This window comes from Acanthisitta chloris, unplaced genomic scaffold (assembly GCF_000695815.1).
Source record: "Acanthisitta chloris isolate BGI_N310 unplaced genomic scaffold, ASM69581v1 scaffold11107, whole genome shotgun sequence".
Taxonomy (NCBI): domain Eukaryota; kingdom Metazoa; phylum Chordata; class Aves; order Passeriformes; family Acanthisittidae; genus Acanthisitta; species Acanthisitta chloris.
Window position 1 is genome coordinate 1 of NW_008684436.1, and position 12,332 is coordinate 12,332.

The window sequence follows — 12,332 nt, forward strand, 5'->3', positions numbered from 1 at the left end:
TGAATCAAGCTACCTCTCCTTACAATTTCAGTCATTGAGTACATGAGACATGGTCCCAGGTTGCCCAGGGAGGCTGTGGCAGGCATTGAGTACATGAGACACTGGCCCAGGTTGCCCAGGGAGGCTGTGGCTGCCCCAACCCTGGCAGTGTTCACAGCCAGGTTGGATGAGCCTTGAGCAACCTGCTCTGGTGGGAGGTGTCCCTGCCCAGGGCAGGGCTTGGGACTAGATGATCTCTAAGCTCCATTCCAACTCTTTAAAATTCTATGATTCTATGATATTCCAAAATGAAGTTATGAGAAGTGTATCTATTCCATGCATTGACTGTAACATAGTGTACAATATTGCCCATTATGAGTATTGGCCTCTGAGCCCTTGGTAAGGATTTACCAAGTATTTTCACAGTTTTTCTGGATTTTATCTTACTGTGCTAGATTTATTGACACATTCTCTCTAACTTTGGGAGGTATGTAACCACTGAGATTCTACATATAGTTCAAATCCCCTTTCGTCCTCTCCTTGTAAAGCTTCCCTATCACAGAACTCCTTTTCAAAGTGGAAAACACAAAAGAATTCCCCAGTCATATCTAGTATATTTTCCTGACAAAATCAGGACATCTCGAGAAAACTAATCTTTTACTTCTGCAGTTTATCTTCTGCATGCTGCTTGCATTTAAGAACATACTCACTGCTAGTTCCCAATACACTCTATGGAGCTGTATCTTATTTAAATTAATGAATAACACCAATGAGTACAGCATTTACAACACAGGTAGTGAGAAGAGGAAAACTAGACAATATTTGTGTATTAATTAAAGCAGGTGCTCTCCATCAAAAATCTGTGAGTGGATTGATATGCTGTCAGCTGCCCATAGACTCATTCATTAAATGATGGGCATGAAAGGCACCACAGGAAGCAATTTTTGTACAGGAGACAAAGTCATTCTGTTAAAGGAAGCAGCCTGGATATTACAATTTATTCTTGTTGTGCTTGATGGGAAAAGAAATCTTAAATCCCAGCTGGAGAATTCAGAGGACTACTTTGCTCTTTAGATTTGCTTTATAGTTCTGCAGAGTCCCGCTCGGGAGACATTAGCATCAGTAATAACTATAGTACTTAGCCCTTATTGTAATGTGTTTCATCTGCAGATCTCACAGAGATTTGCAAGGTGAGTGCAGAATTACAATCTCCCCCTGTCAGGGAAACTGAACAGATACCTTGAAAGGCTTGTTCTTATGGTCAAAGTGATACAATAAGGTGAAATGGTGAAGTGACTTGAGGTCTTTGTGACCTCAAATGCCATTGTGGGCCGCAGGGGTTATTTAGACCTATGTTTTGCAAAGCAGTTCAACAGCAGTAGAAATTAGAGTGTTGCAGAAATTGGAGTCTGTCAGTGGATTCTAAAACACAATCAAACGTATCATTGCCCTTTTTTAATCTGAAAACTCACTACAAGGTTCTTTCAATGTGAATGTACATACTGTTGAATAGTCACAGTGCTTCGAGTCAGGTACCTAACCCAAGGGCACAAGGTAAATGCCCAGCCTAGCCTGTCTGTAGACAGGGACACATCAGTATGGCATCCAGAAAACTTGTGGTAGGAATCTATCTGCCTCTATAGCCTAACTCAAACAGCTAAATCAGAGATGTGAAGTCAGGCAATGTGAATAGCTTGTGATATATGCAGTTCTAAAACTAATGTCCAGGTCTGCAAAGTCATGTAATAACATGTCCCATTAAAAAAAAAATCTATTAAAACTTTATCATATCTGTGTTTCTAGAACTGAGCACCCTTTGTTCTGGCATGATCTTCTCTGGGTCTTAAATTGTCACAGTATTAAAGTGAGGGTGAAGTCAGGCAATGTGAATAGCTTGTGATATATGCAGTTCTAAAACTAATGTCCAGGTCTGCAAAGTCATGTAATAACATGTCCCATTAAAAAAAAAATCTATTAAAACTTTATCATATCTGTGTTTCTAGAACTGAGCACCCTTTGTTCTGGCATGATCTTCTCTGGGTCTTAAATTGTCACAGTATTAAAGTGAGGTGAGGTATCCATGGGAATAAATCTGAATATTAGAATTATTTCCACTGCCAAGATGACAAACATTCCATAAATGCAAGACTCAACAGTGGTAATGATATTTCTGAACTGGGAAACAAATATTCTCCAAGTGTACAAAGGAAAAATCATCTCAGGCCTACACAGAAGGATATTTGCTTGTGCCAGCTTTCTGTTTCAGTGCTTGGCTGTCTTTTGGCAGCCTGCCATCTAATAATTCATTGCATGCCCATGGGGCATTTCCATGGAGGAGGGACATATGTTAGTGCAAGAGCAGAGCTGGTCTCAATGCTTGATGCCAGTGACATGGAACAGAGGCTCTCAAAGGGTCTTGCGCATCTGTCTGTCTAGTCAGTCACAGACTGCAGTTTCTGTCCTTATTTCTGTCTGTTGGGTCTCAGAACTAGAGCTAACATAACGTGAAGCATGTTTCAGATTTATTTTTAAGGAAGCTGCTACATAGCTTTTGTTGTTGCTTTAAGTGCTGCAGGAGGGGGATGCTACGTAAGTGAGGGATGCTACGTAAGTGATGTGAATTTGCAGTTTAGGTGGTCCAGAGGAAAAAGTTTACATTCAGTGATGAGCCACACTGTGGCAAGATATAAGAAGTGCAAAAGCTTCCGAAGGAACTGTAGAGAGAGTATCAAACCTACTGGTCCTTATGATTTGCACTCTCTTGAAACCTTGAGATAATTTGCATGCCTTTAAAAAGGTGTTTTACGTTCCTTTGAAAAAACTGCTATGCTACCTAGACATTATGTAACTAATGGGAGAGTTCATCAGCCAAAGTGGGTTATAAATGCAATGATAAATCTTAAAAAAGTGATTCCTGTGTAAGCAAAACCACCATGATTTGCCCCAGGAACAGATACACTAGTTGCCCAGAGAAGTTATGGATGCATCATTGCTCAAAGTGTTCAAGGTCAGGTTGGACGAGGCTTTGAACAGCCAGATACAGTGACTGTTGTCCCTGCCCATGGCATGGGGGGTGGACTAGATGATTTTTAAATGTCCCTTCCAACCCAAACCATTTGTAATTCTGTGTAATATGTAATACAGTCTCTGGGACCTTTCCCTGTGTTTTTCACAGTACTGGTATTGTTGAAGTGAGCTGCCAGCTCTGTGTGCTCATTGCCCTGTTAGCTGGACTGCTGCTCCTGATGGAAATGTCTTCTCACTCCTTTAGCAACCTGCTGTCACTTAGGATGGATGGGTGTGGAGACAGAGTTGTTCTCTACTGTCAAGAATTCCCCCATATAAAACATCAGTACTTAGTAATTGACCCAGTACCTCAGGGTGTTAGGTGGCCAGTTGGATAATATGCACAGGGATCAGTCACTGCCTTGCCCACGCTGCTTTTTGGACACTGAAACACCTTCAGTGCAAAGTGTGCACTAGATGAAAGATTTAATGGTCTGTTTGAAGGCCAGAAGTGAGGATCTGTGGTTCCTCTGTGACTGGCAGAGCCAAGACCCCTGGGGGTCTCTAGTTTGGTTCCATCAGTGGATTTTTGAAGTTGACAGGGAACCACTCCTGTGAGAGCATGTAAGTCACTGAACACATGGCATAGGGCATGAGGCAGCAGGAGTTCCATTGCCAAGTCTCTTTGTGCCCACGTGGGAGGAAATCTGCCTTTCGCTTTTTGGCCTTTGTCTCAGCTCTGAAAATTACAGGGAGGAAGTGGCCATTTAGATGGCATAATCAGTATACCATGGTCCTAAACACAACTCTGGTCTGGACTTGAGCCCACCATTTGGAAAAAAACATCCCTTCCTGATTAAAACATTCCTGTGGTGAATTTACCACTAGCATTCTTGGTACATGGTTCCAGTAATTAATTACCCAGACTGCAAAAAATGCCTGCCTTGTTTCTAGACTGGAGCCAGGGTGTGGGCACAAAGTCTGGGTTCTCTGAGAGCTGACTTGGATAAGAAAGCCATCTGGGCAGTATTTGGTCTACTTCCTCTCCTAGTCTACCCAGTTTATCCGTAACTCTTCTGCAGCATTTTCTGTTTTCAGATTTTCCTAGCTAGCCTGAATGAACCTCATAGCAGCTGCACACCTGATTACCCCCTAGTATGAAGGTGATGTGAGGTGCCAGGTGAATTAATTGTGCTGGTGAGAGCATACTGCATTGGGGAATGCAGTGCTAATCTCCTGTCTGTCCTGACCTTTATCTTCTAGACCATCATTCCTCTAATACTCCATACCATCTTAATACCTTTTATTGTCCTTAACATTTTCCATCAGTGCAGTGTAAGAAGTGCCTGTGAGCTAGTGCCAGCAAGCTAGCCTGGATCATGGAAGTCTCTTCAGCCCATGTACCACTGCGTCTGCATTTCTCACTGTATTTAAGTTTGACTTTCTGCAGCAGTAAGAGCACAGAAGTGAAAAGTATGCTCTAATGGGTCTCTATGCATGCACCTCTGTTCTGTGTGGGCTGAGGACCTCTGTGCATCATTGGCAGAGGATCAACATTAAGTCCTGCCATGGAAAGCTATGCAGTTTTCCTTTGGTGGCTCTGACAGTTTTGTGAGAGTCTCTAGATGTTGGAGCAGTTTAGGAAGAAAGTCAAGAAACCTCATTCAAATATAGGTTATGACCCTAAGGGTCAGAGGATAACCTGGGGACACATTGCAATTGCCCTAGTCTCATCAACTTCAAAAACAGTCAAACAAGAAGAGTTTTGCCACTGACATCACTGGAAAAAGGATTTAAACTATAAACTTCAATTCATCAACTTCATGTTCTCCGAAGCTAAATAGAAAAAAGAGCAGAAAGCAAGTAAGACCTGTTAATGATATCTCATACCTCCATATAGCTTTTGTTTACATTTTTTACTTTTAATTCACGTGATGAAGTTTTCGGACAGAAGTGGATATCATGTGTAAGCTGAGTTCCTTGTTTTTTTCTTTTGCCTGTCACTGGCTGCATGTTCTCTATTGATGTCTTGTTCCTGGTACTTGACACTGACCATCTTGTCTGTGAAAGGAAGCACTCCAGCTGGTTTGCCTGATAAGAAGAAAGGAAAATTTGCTTGGTTTAGTCACTCCACAGAAACCCATGGTAATGTTCCACAGTGCTCTGTTTCCACACCACCTATATCTGTGTGTATATGTGTGTATATATACCTGTGCAGACTGGCATATAATACAGCTTTGTATTCTTCTGCATGTGTGTGCCTTGCTTTTTCTATTGCTTGTGCAGTGTGCTCTTCATGCACTCAAGATAACAAGCTGCTCTGCAAATCAATCTCTTGCTAATGTCTTCAAAATTGTTTTCCATTTGCAAATAAGCTCAAATATGTCTTGAAAGTGCTTTGCCTCATCTTCAAAAATGACTTGCAAAATATCAGTGTTTTGTTTTTTTCCTGAAGGGCTCAGTCTGGACAAAAAATTTTAATTATGAATGTTGGGGTTTTTCTTACAGCTCACTTGACTGTTTCACGTACATCGGGATATGAATTCAGTTTATTCCTTAATTTGTATTTCCAAATAGAAAAGATTATTGAAAGATCTGTCTTTGTAAAGGAACAGACACCGGTAGAGTACAATACTTCATAGTTCTATCAGGTGTGCTAGACTCCATTATTTCATATGGTCCTAAGAACACAGCACGAGATCTTTAGCTTTCCCAAGACACGTGCTGTAGGCACCTGAATTGTTGGGATGGGATGAAGGAAAGATAGTTCATTTTGAGGGATGTTTCTACCATAATACTTTCAAAACAGAGACCCAGGGCTTTTTAGGAAGGCCCCTTTGATATCTTTGTAGCCCCTGAAAGAAGATCTGGTCCCATGGCCCATGGAGCATCTGCCCAATTGAAATGCAGAACCTATTTCCTTTACATTTGCCTCCTTTTGCACCAATGGCCCACAAATAGATATATTTTTAGTACTGAGTTCCATATTCCTACAGGCTGTTAGAAGTCTCTCCAACAGGTAATAGCACATTCTCTCATCTGGGATATCTCCAACTGCTAATACAGGTCACGTTCTGAAGTTCTACCAGGTTTCTGGGAGATCTCTTTAACTCCTCTATCATTCAGTCTTTAGTATAATTTTTTCATTTGTTTTGCATATTTGAAAAAGGGGGAGGAGGACACATACTGGATCCTATCCATTTTCCTAACTTATGTTGAATGGTTATATATTAAGGAGTTATTAGAGCTCATATAGGAGCCATGAGCAACTAGTCAAATGAAAGTGGTGTGTTTTGTGGGGTTTTTATGATCTGTGGAGGTAAATCAAATACTGAGGTTTGATAACAGATAGGAAACGTGATAGGTTCTTGAATCCAGATGAGTCAGGTTCACACCTAAGGTTGCTTTCATTTGATGTTTATTCTGTGATATTTCCGTAAAACCTAGGAGATTCTGTGCAGTTCTTGGTTGGTGAGTGTCAACATAAATCTCCACCACACTCCATTTTCATTAGCTCCTTTGATGGTAATATCTGAATGAGTCAGAGTCTGAATTTCTATCCTATCTCTATAGGTGTAAGGCTGAAACACATTAATGGTTAGTATATGACACATGAGCCATCAGTATTATTTATGTGGTATTGGCTATCAGGCTGACAGGAGCTGTTTATCTGCACACATGGCAATCCTGGTACCTTTTATTTGTACTCTAACCATTGCACAAAAGATTGGGGCAATGAAGTGGTTGGGCTGCTGCAAGAGACATTTTTTAAAGCGTTCCATTGAGTCAAACAAAAGCTTCTTGTTGGGTTTGTCATGTTCTCTACTTTTCAACGGTTCTCATTCATAAAATTTCCAGGAACTGACTCTGACAGAAAGAGAGCAGCTGCTTCTTCCCTTTTCTTTAGCATATGAGTAACCTGTGTATGTTCCTGAAGTCTACCTGCCCAACCTGGTCTGTACAGGGAGGCACTAGACTTGCTTAGCAAATTGTTTAATCCTTAAGAGCTGCAGCTGAGGCTCTTTGCATTAAGCCAGTTGCCCCACTCAGGTGACTCGTGAATACATGTGCCAGGTTCTAATGGCCATCCCTCTCTTTTTCTTCCCTCTGACTCTTACAGTGAGCATGCCCACCAGTGAGACTGAGTCCGTGAACACAGACAACGTCCCTGGAGCAGATATGGAAGGCGAAAACTGCGGTGCTAGGCTAGCGTGAGTACATGTATACACCTACATGCATTAGGGGTTGGGATGAACTTGTGGGTTAAAACCAAGGCAAATGTCAAGCTTTTTAAGAGGAAGAAAACCCCACAGTGGGTGAAGGGAGAGGGTGCAGATCTGTTGATCCAGATTCTTGTCTTAATGCAACGTAAATTCATTCTGGACATTAGCGAAGAGCCTCTGGGTTTGCAAAGATGTAAATAAAGCACAGAATGCTCAGGATAAGCAGATATGGTTTTACATAATAGCTAAAAGAGGAACTGATGGATACCAGTGTTCTTATTTTTAAATTCCTCGTTGGTGACAGATAATCAGACCTGGTATATGTAGACCAAAGAGTGAGAACAACTGGTCTATGTTAATTTTTCTAATGATTCTAGTACATTTTCAGTGTCTTGTAATAGAAATGCATTGAGGATAACTCTCATCCTGCAGACTGAATTACACCCCTGGAATGTGACAAAGAAATACATCAGTTAGGAGGGATTAATGCCTCCTTGAAATTACACCGATGTAGTTAATGGAGATGCTCAAGAATGTGTGAGATAGCAGGTATAAAATACCATATTAGTGGTGTATTTTTTAGCATCACAGAGAGCAAGAATAGCTAAGAGCAGTCCTTTATTCCCCTTTGCATGACTTGAAAAAGAATGGACTTTATGCTGTGGGGCAATATCTTAGTCCCTCCAAATTTCCTTGAAAAATGGGCTGAGTATAGCAGTGCTATTGCTTGTACCATGCTGGAGTATTTTGAGGCTCTGTCCTGTCCTTGAGCCTACCTTGAACCCTTTGGTGTTGCTCAAATGCTCATCATAAGTACATAAGAAATGCTCTGTTTTGTCAGACCTGTTGACCAGTTGACCCAGTGTTCAGGTCCTGACAGTGACAGGAGGACAAGTATTTCCTACTTTCCAGCCCTCTTTTACAGCTCCCAAATTATTGGATTAGAGATGGTAGTGTGCACAGTTCTGTTTTTTGCCATTAGTGGCCATTTCTGGACTAATTATTGGATTAGAGATGCTAGTGTGCACAGTTCTGGTTTTTGCCATTAGTGGCCATTTCTGGACCTGTCCATGGGTTTATCTGAACCCACTAAGGCTGTTTACCTTCACAATCTCCTGTGGCAACAAGTTTCAGAGATTCTCTACTCACTGCGTAGACAAGTACTTTCTCTTATCTGTTTTAAGATGATCTATTATTGCTTTCAATGAATGTCCTCTCCTTCTAATACTGTGATCTTTGGTGATCAACAGTTCCACATTCAGCTTATCTATCAGTAAACCTTGATTGTATCTCCCACGAATACCCTTGGCCCTCTCCTCTACAAAGTGAAGAGGAGGAGATCTTATCTGTATTACAATGTGTGATATGTGGAATATGTTGTAAATGCTTTCCTTTGAGTCAGCCAACTTCTCACAAATCCCAGGAGAAATTATTTGTGATAGCTTTCCTTCACCTGCCTGTGGTTGTGAACCTGCTGAGTCTTTTAGTTTAGATTATGAACACTTTTTTGAAGGAACCAGGCTAGATCTATTCACAGCACTGAGGCAGTTGTAGCCCACCCTTTGCACCCACCAAGCTGCTTGTGCTCTTGACACATTACAGGAGGCATCAGCTGGATATGTGACCACTTCTTCCAGCTGGATTCAAGTTGAAGAATGATCTCTATTCTGCATCGTGATTCACAGTACCATGGAATCACAGAATGAGTAAGATTGGAAGGGACCACAGTGAGTTATCTGATCCAACTCCCCTGCTCAAGCAGGGCCATCCTAGAGCACATGGCACAGGATTGCATCCAGATGGTTCTGGAATATCTCCAGTGAGGGAGACTCCACACTCTCTCTGGGCAATTGGTTCCAGTGCTTGGTCAACCACATAGTTGTGGCTCCTTGTATTCAGGTAGAACTTCCTGTGTATCAGTTTCTGCCCATTCCTTCCTGTCCTATTGCTTGGCACCACCAAGAAGAGCCTGACTCTGTCATCTTGACACCCTCAGATACTTATACACATTGATGAGGTCCCCTCTTGATCATCTCTTGTTGAGACTAACAGGCCCAGCTCCCTCAGTCTGTCCTCATAAAGAGAGATGCTCCAGTTCCTTATCATCTTTGCAGCCCTCCACTGGACCCACTCCAGGAGGAGCACAGAACTGGACACACACTCCAGATGTGGCCTCAGCAGGGCTGAGTGGAGGGGCAGGATCACCTCCCTTGACCTGCTGGCAATGCTCTTCCTAATGCATTCCAGGATCTCCTTGGCCTTCTTGGCCACAAGGGCACATTGCTGGTTCATGGACAACTTGTTGTCCACAAGGGAACCCCAAGTCCTTCTCTGCAGAGCTGCTTCCTGCAGACTGGTGCCCGCAGCCTGTACTGGTGCATGGAGTTGCTGGTGCCCACAGCCTGTACTGGTGCATGGAGTCATTTCTCCCCAGGTGCAGGACCTGCATTTGCCTTTGTCAAATTTCAGATTGTTCTTCTCTGCACATCTCTCCAACCTGTCAAGGTCCCTCTGAATGGCAGCACAGCCCTCTGAGGTATCAGCAACTCCTCCCAGTTTTGTGTCATCAGTGAACTTGCATCGACCGCCTCATCCAAGTCATTGATGATACTGGGCCTGGTATAGAACCCTGGGGGGAACCACTAGTGACAGGCCTCCATCTAGACCCTGTGCCACTGATTATGACCCTTTGGGATCTGCCATTCAGACAGTTCTCAATCCATCTCACTGTTCACTCATCCAGTCCACACTGTCTGAGTTTGCCTATGAGGATGTTGTGAGAGACAGGGTCAAAAGCCTTGCTGAAGTCGAGGCAGACAATATCCACTGCTCTCCCCTCATCCATCCAGACAGTTGTTTCATTGTAGAAGGCAATCAGGTTGGTCAAGCATGATTTACTTTTAGTGAATCCATGTTGACTATTCCTGGTCACCTTCTTGTCATCCATGTGGATAGAGATGGCCTCCAGAATGAGATAACCTTTCCAGGGACTGAGGTGAGGCTGACTGGCCAGTAGTTCCCTGGGTCCTCCTTCTTGCCCTTTTTGAAGATTGTGGTGACATTTGCTTTCTTCCAGTCCTCAGGCACCTCTCCTGATCACCACAACCTTTCAAAGATGATTGAGTGGCCTCGCTATGGTTTCCACCAGCTCTCACAGCACTCATGGATGCATCTCATCAGGGCCCATGGACTTTTGGTGTCAAGTTTGCCTAGGTATTCTCTGACCCAATCATCCTTGGCCAAGGGAAAGTCTTCCTTCCAGCATTCCTTTACCCTGGTCTCCTGGGTCACAGATTCCTGAGGGCTGACCTTGTCACTGAAAACTGATGTGAAGAAGGTGTTCAGTAACTGCCTTCTCTGTGTCCTCTGTTGCTAGGTCTCCATTTAGTAATGGGCTGATATTATGCTTAGCTTTCCTTCTGTTATTGATGTATGTGAAGAAGCCTTTCTTCTTGTCCTTGACATCCTTTGCCAGATTTAATTCTAGATGGGCCGTGGCCTTCCTTGTCTCATTTCTGCTTACTCAGGCAACCTCTCTGTATTCACTCCAAGTGGCCTGACCCTGCTTTTATCTCCTGTGTGTTTCCTGATTACGTGTCACAAGTTCCTTGTTCATCCACGCAGGTCTCTTGCCCCCTTTGTCTGATTTCTTGCTCATTGTGATGCATTGTTCTTGAGCCTGGAGGAAGTGATCCTTCAATATCAACCAACTCTCTCTAACCCCTCTTCCCTGGAGGACCTGTCCACATGGGATTCTTCTGAGAAGATCTCTAGAGAGACCAAAGTCATCTCTCCTAAAGTCCATGGTTACAATCTTACTTGCTGCCCTGCTTCCTCCTTGCCTAATACAGAACTCCACAATCTCATGGTCACTGCAGCCAAGGCTGCCCCCAACCTTCACATCTCCAACAAGGCTTTCCCTGTTTGTTAGTATTAGGTCAAGCAGCACATCATTCCTTGTGGGATTGTCCACTACCTATGTCAGAAAGTTGTCATCAATGCTTTCAAGAAACCTCCAGGACTGTTGGTGCTCTGCTGTGTTGTTTCTCCAGCAGACATCAGGGTAGTTAAAGTCCCCCATGACAGGGACACAGTGCCAAAAACAATAGCAACTATTACTGTAAGGTTTCATTTATTTTTAATATTACAACTTGCATTCATTTAATGTCCTTAATCCCAAAGGATCCTAAAGCACTTTATGAACTGTAAATGCAGAGATTGTTTTCACAGCATTAGAGTTCAGCCACCTTCAGGGTAAAATGTGACAGGTGTTTAAAAACAACAGGCACAAGTGTATAAGGAGATGTATGAGCGATAGCTTGTTTTGCGCTGGAACTGCATGGGGAATTTTGGCAAGCAGAACATAATTATCTTAGCTGGAATGTGGCCAGGAGAGCTGAAGTTAAACCCAACTCTAAACATAATCATGACTTAGAATGGAGTTTGCTTAAAATAGCCCAGTTATCTTACAGGAGAATGGCAGTACTCTGATTTGGCATTAGGAGAAGGGATGGCCAAGTCCAGCATGGTTTAGGAGAGAAGGCATAGGAAAATGACATGAAAACAGAGCTCCCTTTCTTCTTGCCTGTTATAAAAATATTAAAACAGGCCATAAGTTTCACCAGAGCAGGACATGAAAGATTCAGGGAGATAAACTGTTTCCTTGCCACTTTTCATTTTGTTTGAAAATGGGTGATGTATGGTAGGCGAATTAAAGTCTGTTATTGAGAAGGGGTTTTTTTACCCCTTGCCCAAGGACAGTTGAGATCCTCAAGGCCTCACTCGGATTGCTTTTCATCTCTAAGAGATGGATAGGCTCCTTCCTCCATGAAGATGAACGGTAGTATCATTGTATATGAAATTCTGGAGTGAGATACAAATTTTGCCAATACTTCATGCTGTTGTAAAATGTTTGTTTCTAACTTGTGGAGCTGTAAATTCATTAGTTATGGCTAAATTCAGATCTGCCTTTGATTCTGAGGCTTAGAATCCTTTCTGGTTTCTTTTGCTACTGCATCACACACGTAGGCAGAGAGAGAAACCAGCTTTCCTGGTTTCAGGAAGTATTAAGTACTCCTCTTCTCACTGAGCCCTCATTCAAACGCCCCATAGGCCAATATTCCT

The 12,332-nt window shown here is 42.8% G+C and overlaps 1 protein-coding gene across 1 annotated transcript in view; it reads left to right on the forward strand.

The window, feature by feature from the left end:
- Nucleotides 1–7,110: 7,110 nt before the first annotated feature.
- Nucleotides 7,111–12,332, forward strand: part of CACNA1C (calcium channel, voltage-dependent, L type, alpha 1C subunit) — a 120,366-nt gene continuing 115,144 nt past the window's right edge. Inside the window, 1 exon segment of the mRNA XM_009079347.1 lies at nucleotides 7,111–7,196. Coding sequence (XP_009077595.1) covers nucleotides 7,111–7,196 — 86 coding nt within the window.